Raw genomic sequence first — 15696 nt, forward strand, 5'->3', positions numbered from 1 at the left:
CAGACAATTGAGAGGGTGCAGCGTCGAGCAACTAAAATTCTAAAGGAGTGCCGTGATAAGTCTTACGCGGACAGACTCAAATACTTAGACCTCCACTCTCTGAAGGGAAGGAGGACAAGGGGTGACCTAATACAAACATATAAAATTGTAAATGGGGTGGATGATATTGACATGCACAAAATATTCACATTCAAGCAGACAGACAACACCAGAAACAGCCAGGGAAAAATCTTTGTTCAACACTGTAAGACTAACAAGCGCAAGTTTTCGTTTTCTCGTAGAGTTGCTAACAATTGGAATGCACTACCCACTAACATAAAATTCGCACCCACACGGTAGACGCCTTCAAAAACTTCTTGGACAATTCTCCAAAATTTCTTAACCTTTTTTATGACTTTGATTGAAAGCATTGAAAGAATAGGGATTTAGGCATGCAAAGTATCTGACAAAGAAGGGGCACCAATAAGGCCTCGCGGCCTTCGGCTAACAAATATAGCCGCCCCTACATACTACTACAACTACTACTAAGAGCGAGAATGCATAGAAATTACGTCATGAGCAAGGGAGATCATCCTTTACTCTGTGTGTGTCTCCACCGCCTACATTCCAACGTTGAAAGCAGTAAAAAAAGAGTACATGTATATATATGGAATGTACATGCTTTAGTTTGGTAGCGCAAGGTAGTGCAAGGCCGCGTGCGTCCGCGTGCGGTCGCGTAGTATTTAGTCAGACCGCTATCCATACATTGTTCATTTCCTAGTTGTGACGAAATTAGGCAAAACTATGTTCTCCATTTGATATTTTGGAGATATTCAGCTTCTCAGTTATTCAAGGTTTAGAACAAGTCATGAAAGTAAAGTTTATAACATTTTTAATCTGGAATGTGCCATAGATTTGCAAAATATCTATTCATATGTGAGAGAGATACTATTGTTATGTGTGGATTTTATGAGAATATATGTTTGCTTGCTTTATCCTCAGCCGGAATTTGCTATGTGCGCATGCTCAGAAATACACAAGTGGGAGGAGTAGCCGACTCTGAGACCGAGGGCCGAAAAGATGGTAAGGTTACCTGTTTTCCCTGAGTGTCAGGTACCTGTAGGCAGTTTCACACACACGGAAGTCAAACCTTATATGCAGAAGCACAAACATGTTGTATTCTGTTGTATAGTCCATTTTATAAGCGCGCATATTTCATGATACGGTGGTTTATTGGCAAGAAATCAGGTCTAACTCAAAGTCAGTAAGTGTGCATCATCAACTGCATGTTTCATTTCCTCGGTCTCTGACAAGAATCAGTGGTAGATTCTGAAGCAGTTAATTAATGTATAAACAACAGTAATGCAGTTGTATATTGTGAAAAGCTTTTAATCACCAACAGCAGCATAATCAGCAGTGAAAAAACATGTGTTATTGTTAGTGTTATCGGCTCTACATGTATGTGATGCTGTGCCAGAACCTGCCTCCTTACAATGGGACACTTGAGGCAAAAATAAAACTGTTTATATTTGTTGTTGGATGTTGCAGCATTAAAGACTGAGGTTTCCTGAATGTGTTTCAAGTTTTAAAAAGATAAATGAAAGCAGCGTTTTTTAGATATTGATCAATAAAGACGGGCACCCGACTGATGTTGGATGTTACACTGGACACAGTACAACTAGCCACAGTATGATAATTACTTGCCAGATATTTCTGAATCTAATCTTTATCATTGACTTAGATGCTGAAATTGACATTCACATCAAATCCAAACCAAAATTCAATTTTATTGTCCCATAAATTCATCTGCTCACTGTGTCCTGTGTAACGTCCGACAGCAAGCAGTACACACACATTTCATTAAAAATGCAACAAACACAGAAATCTTGTCAGAACAAAAATAATCTTATTTAATACATTGTGTACCACATCTAAAACCAGAAACAAAGTGACAAACAGTTTGTAAATATAGTCTGCAGGCTGTTGAGCATGTCAGATGTTACACTTGGTAGATGTAGAACTGAATGGACACAGTTTGTGCTGTGTCCACGTAACGACTGAAAGCCGAGGTCACTCATGCCCGGTACATAGACACGTGTGGACGCAAACACATGGTGTTGCCGCTTCAGTCCGTTTTTGCCGTTGTAGTGTGCATTAAAAAGCTTTAAAAACACTAAAAACTTGCAATTCAGTCGTTATATTATGTCGGACGTTACCAGTACGATGTGCCTGACAAAAAATTATAAACACTCACCTTCTCTCTTCTTTGCCGCCATCTTGGGAAATCAAACACAGAGTGCATTCTGGGTAAAGATGGCTTCCCGAAATAATCTTTCTACCGCGAAAATGTAGAATACCTTTTTTGGAATCTGGATATTTTCGTACGTTACCGTTTGACAAAAAAAAAAAGTACTGACCTTTTCAGAGCTGAAAGACTGACTAGCACACGGTCTAATGCTTTTTGTGTGGTAAATTACGTTCAAAGAGTGCAATTTGTAGTCGCCATTAACGTGAATGTTGACGACGGCTCACAGTGGAGTAGCAGACGAACTTTTCGTTCACAAGGCACATTTGACATTATGTGTAACGTCCGAAACCGTTCCTTTTCAATCCTTTTTTTTTTAAGAAATAGTTTGAAATTTTTATTTATTGTGGGACAGATTTGAAGACTTATACTTCATCTACAAACACACACAGTAAGTTATAGGTAAGTCGATGGTAAACAAGCAAACAAGCAAAATCCTGAGTTCCCTTGAAGTGTCCCATTCACACTCACTCGTTTCAACCCACGCATCTCGTTTCTTTCTTTTTTTATTGTCAAACAGAAATGACCATATCTAGCACGGTTATGATTATTATCTCTATGGGTTATGTTTGTCATTAAAAAACATTGGTTTGCCATGAAAGATGCGAACAGATAAAAAAAAATGTAATCAAACTCAGGGGGTGACCGTCAAAGCACGTTTTGGCACAGCGTCATGTATATGTGCATTTAGTGTTTAACTAGGCAGGGCCGGACCCAGGGGGGGGGTTCCAGGGGTTCCGGAACCCCACCCCTGGAAAAAGCATGTACCTTGCTTTGACTTTTACTAGTTTTAGCACCAAAACAATGCTGCTCTTAACCCTCAAAACAAGGCCCAGATTGCACAGATTTTAACCGTTTTTCAAAAATTTTCCGGGGGAGAAAGCAGGCGCGCGCTTGTGGCTTCGCCACTTCGCTGATTTGCCCCCCCAAAAATGGAGGAACCCCCCCCCCCTTACAACTCATTTGGTCCGGCCCTGCTAGGCATAATACTTAAAAGAAATTTGTTTCACATTTCCAGGTGTGGTTTCTTTCGTCGGATTGAATATTAAGAACCAGTACTAAAATCTGACACCAACAGAATAACAATGTCAATTAATAATCACGAGGAGCTCATGAATAGACCCTATCGGTATTCCAAGCTCTCGTAATCTCTCGCAAGCTTCAGAGCATAGCAAAGCATGCGGTACAACAATCTCGTGCGAGCTGCACAAGCGAAGGTTCGAAGTTCTCGCGATGTTCAAAGAATAACAAAGAGCGTGTCTCGCGAGAGCTGCTCAGATACCGAAAAGGTCTATAGACACCATTCGGAAATAACTCAGTCAGGATTCCAGAGCGAGTGCTCTGAAACATTAACATGCAGATTACCAGTTAAGACCAGCAATCGCAATGAATAGCTAACTCTGATGTTTATGCATTGTTATGCAATCACATGACGTCGATCAGTGATATTTTTGAACTTGAAGAGGGAATTAAAATTCATATTGATCGAACACTGCATTACACATACACATCGGACTCAGAGTTAAATATTCACTGCTCTAAACTGGTCAGCAGCATGGTAATTGTTATTGTTTGTTTCACTGTCAGAGGGGCAATTCTTCCACAGCTCTTGACAGCGTTATTTCCTGAAAAAGTCTATTGCAATGTTGAAATCTTATGTGGATGCGTGTATACTTTTTTTTTACTATAACTTCATACAAATGAAAATAAGTCACTCTCTGTTTTTATTCTTTGCAGATTCGCTTTATACTGATTCAGAACCGTGCAGGTAAGACGCGTCTTGCCAAGTGGTACATGCACTTTGACGATGAGGAAAAGCAGAAGCTGATTGAAGAGGTGCATGCTGTTGTCACAGTACGAGATGCTAAACACACTAACTTTGTGGAGGTGAGTGTACTAATCAGAATAATCTCGCAATAAGTCTGCATCTTTTGGATGAGTGGAATTCGTTCATAAGGTTTTTTTCTTTTAAAGATTGCTTCAGAGTTGAAGACTCGGCACCCCCAAAACAATTGTTGAACAGCAAAAATTGTAAGGGATCCTTTACACTTGCTTTCAGTTCCAACTTATTCAAGGCCCTTCTTTCTTAATCATCCACATTATGGTACAGTGGAACCCCCCTTTTAAGACCCCCCAATTTAAGACTCCCTCCTTTTTGACTCACATGCGAAGCAAAAGTGAGTCTATGTACTCACCCGAGTCGTCCGTCCGTCCAGACGTCCGTCCGGACGTCCGTCCGGAAAACTTTAACGTTGGATATTTCTTGGACACTATTCAGTCTATCAGTACCAAATTTGGCAAGATGGTGTATGATGACAAGGCCCAAAAAAACATACATAGCATCTTGACCTTGCTTCAATGTCAAGGTCGCAGGGGCCATAAATGTTGCCTAAAAAACAGCTATTTTTCACATTTTTCCCATTTTCTCTGAAGTTTTTGAGATTGAATACCTCACCTATATATGATATATAGGGCAAAGTAAGCCCCATCTTTTGATACCAGTTTGGTTTACCTTGCTTCAAGGTCAAGGTCACAGGAGCTCTTCAAAGTTGGATTGTATACATATTTTGAAGTGACCTTGACCCTGAACTATGGAAGATAACTGTTTCAAACTTAAAAATTATGTGGGGCACATGTTATGCTTTCATCATGAGACACATTTGGTCACATATGATCAAGGTCAAGGTCACTTTGACCCTTATGAAATGTGACCAAAATAAGGTAGTGAACCACTAAAAGTGACCCTATCTCATGGTAGAAAGAGCCAATAAGCACCATTGTACTTCCTATGTCTTGAATTAACAGCTTTGTGTTGCATGACCTTGGATGACCTTGACCTTGGGTCAAGGTCACATGTATTTTGGTAGGAAAAATGTGTAAAGCATGTGAGTCGTATGGGCTTTGCCCTTCTTGTTTAGACCTTGGTTTCTCAGACTTTCTGTTCATAACCTCTGTAAAATTACCCCCATTTTAAGACTCCCTCCTTTTTAAGACCTGATTTTCTCAGATTTGTAGAGGTCTTAAAAGGGGGGTTCCACTGTATCATCATAACAAAGTAGGTGGGTTTTTTTGTGGTAGAATTTTATTTCTCGCTCTATCCTATTAGTATTACACAATCATGACAATGTGGTGAAATATGTTATTGTTAAAACCTTGTTCATTTATTTCTAGTTCCGAAACTTCAAGATTGTGTACAGACGATACGCTGGCCTGTATTTCTGCATCTGCGTGGACGTCAGTGACAACAACCTGGCCTACCTGGAAGCCATCCACAACTTTGTAGAGGTGCTCAACGAGTTCTTCCACAATGTCTGTGAACTGGATTTGGTGTTCAATTTCTACAAGGTAAGTCCTGATTTATTTAAATTTAGTAAGGAATCGTAATCAGTCTCCCTTGGAAAACATAGACAGTCAAGTCAGTTACAATCTAAGTAAATAGAATTTGTGAAAAGTCAGGCTAATATTGCTGAATTGGTTGCATTGGTGAGTTTGTAGTTGTTTTGTTACTTTTTTTTCTGAGTATGGAATCCTTAAAGGCACAGTAAGCCTCCTGTAAACCATCACAGATACTGTCAGGCTTTTACACACAGTACAAACACCCTTTCGTTTAAACACTCACCGCTTGAGAACATCCTAGGTGCCCTACGTAAAGAGCGAGCAATTTTCAAAGAATTCATTTTCATGGACCGTCTGATCGGCAAATCAGGGGCCTCGTTTTGGCGCTAGAACTAACTTTTAAAATCTAGATAATAAATTGACAGCTTGTTACACAAACATTCTTAAATCATAAAAGAATTCTTTTTTTTTTCAAGACAAGATCAGTACAGTTCGAAGTTTTGAAAGTTTGAAAAAAGAAAAGCCCGGAAACGTGTCACGCAAACCGTCTTTTTCGTAGCAGATGACGGTTGTGCCTAGCACCCGTTCCTCTGAGTCTGAACAGTCAAGCTGCCACCGCTCTAGTACGTGTGAATCGCAGCGGTTTGTTGCGTTTAGATTCAGAGGTACACAATAACGTGCTATTGCAGATAAGCTTACAGCGAGTCGCAGTGAAATCACAAACTGACGACTACATTGTGAAAAAAGGAAACTGGATCACACAGGTTCGCGATGGCTCAGGGGTAAGATAAACCGCGCAAAAATAAATTCTTTGAAAATTGCTTGCTCTTTACGGAGGGCACCTAGGATGTTCAAAAGCGGTGAGTGTGTAAATGAAAGGGTGTTTGTACGGTGTGTAAATGCCTGACAGTATTTGTGATGGTTTACGGGAGGCTTACTGTGCCTTTAATATCCATAATTTTAATTCAGAATATGACTTCTGGTTTGCATGTTAAACATATTTTGTCATCATTTTCACGAGTTTTCATTCATAACCAGCTGGGAATTAAAATCCCATGTTCCCCATAAAATAAATCGAGGTGGTGAATGGGTTTGAGCTTTCAGGTGAAACGTGGATTGTCAAAGTAATAGCCAATCGGGCTGATCGTTTGACGTGTGGAACCATCACGGCTTTGGATTCGTGTTCCGAGGACAACGATTGTAAGCATTCACTCTCAAAGACCCAATCAATGTTGATAATTACCGCGGCGACTCATGGTCAATTTGCAACATATCTCTGTAATCGCAAAATCTGCAACGAAAAGTCATAAAACACTTAAAAGAAAATAAATATGCTCAACACTTACTGAACTCACAAATATGATCGCAGCTCTGTACATTTCCAGACTGGAACAAAGCGTCAACAAGTTATGTTTGGCGTCACAGACAAGTATTACGTGGTATCTCGAACTACTGTGACGCGCCTTTGTGGCCCGAAATTGGAATCTAAAAATGTGTCTCCCTGAGGGTTATTGTGCGTTCTGTTGCCTACCAAAATGATGACAAGAACGATGTTTGGTGACTTGTTGTCGGACCTGCATTTTTGTGTTGGTCCTCAGGGAGCATATCGCCTTTTGTCACATATTTATCAACCGCGGCCTTTGGCTTTGGTCAATAAAGATAAAACAAAAGGCGATATGGTCCCCTCAGACCAACAAAAAAGCTGGTCTGTCAACAAGCCACCAAACTTCTTATACTATACAAAAACCTTGCCAGAGTACTTGTGGTATCTGGACCTGTTTGAAGCTCAGTTGCATTACTATTTGCTTTCAATCTTTGTTGCCATGGAGAAAACATACCTCGAGTACAGTGGGACTCCTCTCTTTAAGATCTTGCTTTTTCAGATTTTCTTTCATAACATCTGTAATGTACCACCATTTTTAAGACCTGTATTTTTCTCATTTTTGGGGGGTGTTTAAAGAGGGGTTCCACTGTTGCTTAGTGTGTTTTTATATTTAGTCAAGTTTTGACTAAATATTTTAACATCGAGGGGGAATCGAAACGAGGGTCGTGGTGTATGTGTGTGTGTGTGTGTGTGTCTGTGCGTGTGTGTGTGTGTGTAGAGCGATTCAGACTAAACTACTGGACCGATCTTTATGAAATTTGACATGAGAGTTCCTGGGTATGAAATCCCCGAACGTTTTTTTCATTTTTTTGATAAATGTCTTTGATGACGTCATATCCGGCTTTTCGTGAAAGTTGAGGCGGCACTGTCACGCCCTCATTTTTCAACCAAATTGGTTGAAATTTTGGTCAAGTACTCTTCGACGAAGCCCGGGGTTCGGTATTGCATTTCAGCTTGGTGGCTTAAAAATTAATTAATGACTTTGGTCATTAAAAATCTGAAAATTGTAAAAAAAAATAAAAATTTATAAAACGATCCAAATTTACGTTTATCTTATTCTCCATCATTTGCTGATTCCAAAAACATATCAATATGTTATATTTGGATTAAAAACAAGCTCTGAAAATTAAATATATAAAAATTATTATCAAAATTTTTTTTTCGAAATCAATTTAAAAACACTTTCATCGTATTCCTTGTCGGTTCCTGATTCCAAAAATATATAGATATGATATGTTTGGATTAAAAACACGCTCAGAAAGTTAAAACGAAGAGAGGTACAGAAAAGCGTGCTATCCTTCTTAGCGCAACGAATACCCCGCTCTTCTTGTCAATTCCACGGGCACTGCCTTTGCCACGGGCGGTGGAGTGACGATGCTACGAGTATACGGTCTTGCTGCGTTCAGTTTCATTCTGTGAGTTCGACAGCTACTTGACTAAATATTGTATTTTCGCCTTACGCGACTTGTTGTCTTTTGTTGTGGCAGTTAAATCGTTTGTAAAAGTGTTTTGTTTCACGATTGTTATTTTGTTCTGTTTCAGGTGTACAGCGTCGTGGATGAAATGTTCCTGGCTGGAGAAATCAGGGAAACAAGTCAGACCAAAGTGTTGAAACAACTCTTGATGCTCTCTTCGTTAGAATGAATGGCTAACATCACACTACCATCATCGTCTTCATCATCATCATTCGGTCGTCAATATCTTGTAGCCTTCATCAGTAGCATCCTGCTGTGTATTTTAGAGTATGGTGTATAGCAAACATGGTGTAGAATATAACTGATAAGTCTTCAGAGTTGTGCAGCTAAACGCTGCATTTGTAGAACAATCTGTAGTGACGAATGCTGTGCCCAGCTGTTAGTATGGACTGGTATGCTGTGGAATCTCTGAGTAATGCACAGTATGAGGTGAATGTGATTTCACTTACCATTGCTTCCACCATCTTTACTATCTAATATTTTGACTTTATCTTGTGTCGCATTTGGTAGATAGATGGACTGTAGGTTGTTGACGTGCAATACTGTTTTTCACTCGCTCGTTTCTCCTGGTTAATACATTCCGTCTTCTAGGTTGTAGAATCATCCATGGAACAAACGTTGTTGTGCATGCAAAGGGAACTGTTTTCTGTTCAGATGAATTTCTAAGGTGTCATAAGAATTCTGAGAAGAATAAAAATAGTTGTTTTAGGTTATCTTATGTGTGTGGCATCATCCCATCTTCATGAGCTTTGGAGGAGGCTAATGCTTTGTCCTCACTTTGCTAAAGTCAGCAGAACCAACATAAATATATAGCAAAAGATCACTAAGTGATTAACATCGCACTTAGTTCGAAACATAAATTTTAGTGATGAAAAACTTCCTATCACACATGGCAAGACGCCACTGTTCCAAAGTTTTAAAAAAATTCACTGCTGCTCCGTTTTCAACTATATGTCATGATCAATAGTATTTGGTTTATTCTGTCAGTCACAATATATTTATATTGATCAGTGTTTCATAAAAGGATTTTAAGACATTATTACTTGGTTTGATTAGTGACAGTTTAATTTTAAATCTTACTTGAATGCAACTTTTTTTTATTGTATATGTGTATATTTTGATTATGTGAAAGTAAAACACGCAAAAGGAAAAATGTTACAGAGTTTTTTGTCTGGAACCACTTATAAAATTGTATTCATTCATACACATGTACTCATTCATGCCTACACACAAAAGATCCATCACACACAACTAAGCTCTGATTACATGGTCTGTTTATTGGATTTGTATAGAAGCAATACACCTTTTCCCCTTGCATCCACAAAGCAGGAATGTATTCCAATTGCACAAGCTTAAAAAAAAAGCTCTAAATTACAAAATAATGCCCTGAATTATCTGTTAAATTTATGGAGCCATTGTACAGAAGCAGACCAAAAATATATTCTCACACGTCTTAAAATCGAGAGGGACAAAGAATGAGATGAAGAAAGTTTGGCAGATAATCTTTTAAATGTTTGGAGAAAAAAACATAGGGCTGTGCAAGAAAACAAGACGGGGATTCATAACAATTTACAAAACTGCAGTGGAAATGTTCATACACAGATTGAAATAAGAGAGCAAAAACGTAGATGCATGTTCAAAGTAAATAGAGCATTCACTTAACCGGTTGAATGTTAAAGCTTTGAGTTATACTTGGTAAAAGTTTACCAATGAAAAAGGGGGGGTATACATGTGTGATCTGCCTTTCTAGCGGTTGATATGGGGGAGTGATCATTGGCTAATTGCAGTGCCTCGGTGACACTGAGATCAATTACAGGCAAAACTTTGCAATACTGATAAAGGATCAATTGTTAAGTCTAATCAGACTTTGGACTGAATGTGTAATAGTATGTAATAATCCAAACACAAAAGACCCATCAAAAAAATACTTCATGAGAAACCACTTGCATAGTCCTGATCCTCATGCTTTATGTCGAAACAATTGAAACTGAGCACAGCTGCTGAATGCATCAATTTTTCCAGATTGATGGCTTGATGCAAACTATGGGAATAGTTCATGACATTTAAATGTTCCGCCCGACATTGCATTTATAAGAAGGAAAAATTAAGGTGTTCAACTGATCATTGTTGTAATGGTCAAGTGCCAGTTATGATTGCTTTATAGTCTTATCTACCAATATAATTATGATATGTTTTTTGACGCTAAAAAATACACCAGCATGAGCATAATTATGTTTTATCTGATAAAGCAATAAATTGGTGAACATTTTTCATCCTTTTGGGGGGTATAAGCTAGCACTCATGAAATTGTTAAAACAAAGCACCCTTTTACGCTTAAATTTACACAAAATGAAAAATTATTCATTACACCATGTGCATGTTGGTAAATGTCAATACAAAATTCATTAATGTTGTGTACTGGTATCATATGTACAAAATCAAGTGGATTACAGAATTGTAAATTGTTCTTTTTGTTAAATTCACACATTTCTTTATTTCTTTATTTGGTGTTTAACGTCGTTTTCAACCGTTCAAGGTTATATCGCTACGGGGAAAGGGGGGGGATGGGACAGAGCCACTTGTTAATCAAAAATTTTAGTAATAAATTTTCATTTGATTAATATACTTACCCAACTCACATATAGCAATTAACTCTAGTTCAGTGCTGGTAACGCTGTACGCGTCCCCTTGGTAACAAGGAAGGCGCCTCTAAAAAAAGAGTGACATGAGACCCGTAAGGGTGTCTAAGCCAGCCCGGAAACGAGACTGCCTTCCGTATGCGCGCGCATACACCGCCATTTGCAATTCAATCTAAAGCGAAGCCCAACTCACACCTTTTTTTAGACCCAAACACCCACCACAGCGGGGAGGCGGGAGGGAATAAACGATGTGAGTTGGGTAAGTATATTAATCAAATGAAAATTTATTACTAAAATTTTTGATTAAATTACATATCTTACCCAACTCACATATAGCAGATTGCTACTATAGGTGGCGGGTACTCACCACGTTAAGAATGTAGAACCTGCCCTGCAGCCACCAAGGACGGCAAAGCTGAACTGCCGTCCTGACGACTTGAGGCTACATCCCTCAGGTAAAAGTGAATGAAAATGTCTTCCGACCGCCAGTACGCAGCCGCAAGAACTTCAGAGAGGCGTCCAGAACGAAGCACCGCTAAGGAAGACGCCCAAGCTCTCGCTTCATGTGTCCGGGACGAAGTAAGAGGTAACACGGCTCTGACATCGCCAGACTGGCTTTGCCACCAAATGTAAGCCTGCCTAATGGTGCTTGAAACCCATTTAGTCAGAGTGATCTTCGAAATATCCTTCCCTCTCACCGTGTTGAGTGAGATGAACAACAACTTTTGAGTTTTTGAGCGAATCGGTAGAGTCCTAGCCAGGTAGCTGCTGAGGGCCCTTACCGGACAATTACAAACATCAGGATCCCCCGGAGCCAGAACGCTGCTCAAGGGGGGAACACGAATACAAGGAGATAACTGACCAGGTTTTTGGTTTTTAGCTAAAAAATCCGGACGAAATTTCAAAGTAAAAGATCCATCTTTCTCTAAGGCAATATCTTTTGCCAAACCCGAGAGAGCGTGCACTTCGCTGCCGCGCCTAGCAGTCGCGAGCAAAACAAGAAATAAAGTTTTCTTCGTAAGGTTAGCCAAACTGGCTAAATGAAGAGGTTCAAAATCATCCGAAGCCAAAAAACGAAGAACTAAAAACAGGTCCCACGCCGGGAGCTGTACCTTTGACCGAGCTAAATCAAGAGAGGCGCCCTTGATTACACTCGCTATCACGCCGCTTAAAGTGATTCTATGGCCAAGCTGTCTAAGCGTAGAGGAAATAGCTGACCTTCTTACGCGCAAAGAGGAAGGAGAACCGCCCTGTTCCGCCAACCAGGATAAATGATTAGCTACGTGCATCGATCTCGGAGCCAGAGGATCGACGCCGTTCTCCAAACACCATTTGGACCAGGAAGACCAATGCGAAGCATATACAGACTTGGTCGAATCCCTGTGTGCCTGCTGAACCAATTTTAAAGTCGAAGCTGTGGCACCCGCCCGGAGCAGAGAGCCTCGGACAGAATCCATCCGTGTAGCTGCAAGGCCTGAGGATTCTGGTGCGGAATGCCCGACCTGGGCTGCAACAGATCGCCCTTTCGAACCCCGAGAGGAATGGGCGGACGAACCGCCATGCGAACCAGATCGGGATACCAATGCTGGCTGGGCCAAAGAGGGGCCACCAACACCAACGCCGGCCCTTCTAGTTCTGCTTTTCTTATCACCTTGCCGAGAAGGCAAAACGGTGGGAACGCATAAGCCTGCAGATTTGTCCAGTCCATCTCCAGAGCATTGACCCCCCAAGCTTGAGGGTCGGGAAACGGAGACACGAAAAGAGGGAGACGAGTCGAGTATCTCGTCGCAAACAAGTCGATGGGAGGCTTGCTTACTTGCGCCCAAAGGCGCTCCAGAGCCTGGTGGGAGAGAGTCCACTCCGAGTGTAAGATCTTGTTCCCTCTGCTGAGAGCATCGGCCAAGACATTGAGAGTGCCTTTCAGATAGACCACTGACAGGAGAATGTTGTGCAAACTGCACCATGTCAGCAAGCGACACGCGCTGTCCGAGAGGACCTGAGAGCGAGTGCCCCCTTGACGGTTTAAGTAAGCCGCCACAGTCATGTTGTCGGTGTGAACCTTGACATGACTGTCTTCCAACAGAGGAAGAAACGCCCGAAGGCCCAGCGCTACTGCCTCTAGCTCCAGAACGTTTATGTGCCAAGAGGTCTGACTGACGTTCCACACACCGGACGCTGTCTGATCTGCAAGATGAGCCCCCCAGCCCGACAGGGAGGCGTCCGTGAACAGATTGTTCTGAGGAGGCGGAGGAACAATTGGAACGCCCTGCGACACCCAGGGGAGAAGCCAAACACTTGTGGTCCGGCTGAACCAAGACCCCAATTCGATCTGAGCATTCCAATCTTGCGAAGTTTGGTCCCATAGCGCCTGCAGAGCTGCCTGAAACGGCCGTTTGTGTACTCTGCCTAGAGGAACAAGAGGCGCCATGGACTCCATCTGACCCAACAGAGAGTACAACTCCCGGGCCGTGGACAGATTCTCTCCGTAAAGAGAGCGGATAGAAGCCTGCAACTTGTCCACTCTCTTTTGCGACGGGCGAACCGACCAATCCAGAGTATTGAACTGCATCCCCAGATACGAGAAATCCTGTGACGGATCCAACTCCGACTTCACCCGATTGACCGTGAAACCGAGCTGAAATGCCAGACTGAGCACTCTCTGTGTGTGCCTGCTGCAAAGAACCTGGTCCTGGTGCAAAATCAGCCAGTCGTCCAAGTAGGCTCTCAGACGCACCCCCTCCTGCCTCACAAGGGCACAGAGTTGACGAATGACCATTGTAAAAATCCAGGGGGCGAGCGAAAGCCCGAAAGGGAGCGCTCGAAACTGGAAAATTTTCTCCCCCCAACGGAACCGAAGCCATTTCTTGTCTGACGGGTGCATGAGCACATGAAAATAAGCGTCGGTCAGATCCACAGACGTGACCCAGTCTCCTGGCCGCAAAGCCTCTCTCACTGAGGCCGGAGTCTCCATGGTGAATTTCACCACACGCAGGAACTTGTTCAAAGTTGACAAGTCTAGGACAGGTCTCCATGTCCCCGAAGCCTTGGGGACCACAAACAACCTCCCGTAAAAACCCGGAGACCCCTGATCGAGCACCTCCTCGATAGCCCCTTTCAACAGAAGGGATGCCACTTCCCCCTGTACGGCTGCCTTGGCCTCCGGGTCTCTCGGGAACCGAAAAGGCGGCGGAATTCTGGACAGAGGAGCCTTTCCCTCCGCCCAAAGAAGACGAAATCCCGAACGAATAATCCCCACGATCCACTCGCTGGACACCAAATGTGTCCAGGTAGCGATGGCCCTGGAGGGGCCGCCCGCCACCACAAAGGTGGGGGCCAACGGGATCAAAAGCTCGGGAAGACATCATTGGGGGTTGGGCTTACGCCCCGACCCCCGAGAACCACCAAATGAACCCCTCTTCTGATAAGGGGCACCACGCCCCCTGCCTCGTGAAGAGGAGCCCTGACTCTGCGCCTTGCCTCCCCCAAAGGAAGGAGTCTGCGTCTTGCCCTGAGTCTGCGTCTTGCCCTGAGTCTGTGGCTTGCTCTGCGACTTAGAAAAACCCTGATGCGCGATACGAGCAATAGCCAAGTCCCTAGCGTCATGAGTCTCTTTTTCCAGCGCGTCAAACGACGCCCGGCCCAAAAGAGACCCTTCCGTAAACGGAGAAAGTCTGAGAGTCTCTATCGTACCTTTATCCCTGATCTTGGAGCCAGCGAGAAAGGCCGCTCTGCGGGAGAGAACCGCATGTGTATAAAGCCTGGCTGACAAATGCATTTGTTCCTGCGTGACTTTGCCCAAAGTAGCCAAAAGAGTCGTCACATCCTCTGCCGAGGCATCAAAGCGGAATTCAAAAGGTTCCAGAGAGGTAGCAATAGACCGAGACAATGATCGCTGAAGCGATTCTGAAACCGAGGCTAGTTCCAGGAGAGACCTCCCTGTTTCTTCCAGAGACAACAGGGAAGCTTCTGAATAGGGGACCGATCTGTCTTTGCTATACCCATCCTCTCTCAAGGAGGCCAGCTCCGGAGTCACCGGCAGCACGGCCTTAGGCAAGGAAAAAGACTCAACCAAGCTGATAGGCCGAGAAGCAAGTTTGAAGTTCCGAACAGCAGAACCAGGAACCTGCCGCCCTGCTTGAGCCAGGTACGGCAAAGCCGAATCAGGGGCAACCCCATGCTGTGACAACAGCGGCACCATAGCGGACTGGGACAGCGTCTGATAGCGCGAAGTCGCCAAGACCGTAGCCATCTCAAACGCCACCGCAGGAGACTCACGGAAACGGAGCGAACACCTAGCGTCCTTAGCACTCCGAAAGTCTCCCAGCGCAGACGGTGGAGGTACCAACTGAGAGTTGCACTCCACCACTGCTTCCTCAAAATACTTAGATGCCGTAGTAGCAGCCAGGGCCACAGCCGAAACAGCTTACGCGGCAAATTGAATCCAACGCCCTCCGCCTGACCGGAAGCGTCGTCATCAAAACAGTCGTCTTGCACCTCTGCGCAATCCTGAAGCTGATCCCCGTACTGACTACCATCGTCCAGCAGAGAACCAGCTTTACTGTCTACCCCCCGCCCAGA

The 15696-nt window shown here is 43.0% G+C and overlaps 2 protein-coding genes across 2 annotated transcripts; one reads left to right on the top strand and one right to left on the bottom strand.

Moving 5' to 3' along the window:
- The first annotated feature begins 907 nt into the window (after positions 1–907).
- LOC138953712 (AP-2 complex subunit sigma) lies at positions 908–9632 on the top strand. The gene is made up of 4 exons (XM_070325602.1): positions 908–1062; positions 4022–4171; positions 5456–5629; positions 8547–9632. The coding sequence occupies exons 1-4, from the start codon at positions 1060–1062 to the stop codon at positions 8646–8648; spliced, it is 429 nt and encodes a 142-aa protein (XP_070181703.1). The 5' UTR covers positions 908–1059; the 3' UTR covers positions 8649–9632.
- Positions 9633–12520: 2888 nt separating this feature from the next.
- On the bottom strand, positions 12521–14480 carry LOC138953308 (uncharacterized). The gene is made up of 2 exons (XM_070325107.1): positions 14037–14480; positions 12521–13858 (listed from the first exon to the last, which is right to left on the bottom strand). Exons 1-2 carry the CDS (start codon positions 14478–14480, stop codon positions 12521–12523), a joined length of 1782 nt encoding a protein of 593 aa, XP_070181208.1.
- Between the last annotated feature and the right edge of the window lie 1216 nt (positions 14481–15696).

Source organism: Littorina saxatilis, linkage group LG17, assembly GCF_037325665.1.
Source record: "Littorina saxatilis isolate snail1 linkage group LG17, US_GU_Lsax_2.0, whole genome shotgun sequence".
In the NCBI taxonomy this organism is placed as follows: domain Eukaryota; kingdom Metazoa; phylum Mollusca; class Gastropoda; order Littorinimorpha; family Littorinidae; genus Littorina; species Littorina saxatilis.

Coding starts and splice junctions, on each gene's coding strand:
- LOC138953712 (XM_070325602.1), top strand. Junction 4,172..5,455: donor AACACACTAACTTTGTGGAG/GTGAGTGTACTA, acceptor ATTTATTTCTAG/TTCCGAAACTTCAAGATTGT. Junction 5,630..8,546: donor TGGTGTTCAATTTCTACAAG/GTAAGTCCTGAT, acceptor GTTCTGTTTCAG/GTGTACAGCGTCGTGGATGA.
- LOC138953308 (XM_070325107.1), bottom strand. CDS start 14,480: ATGTCTTCCCGAGCTTTTGATCCCGTTGGCCCCCACCTTTGTGGTGGC. Junction 13,859..14,036: donor CGGCCAGGAGACTGGGTCAC/GTCTGTGGATCT, acceptor CTTGTGAGGCAG/GAGGGGGTGCGTCTGAGAGC.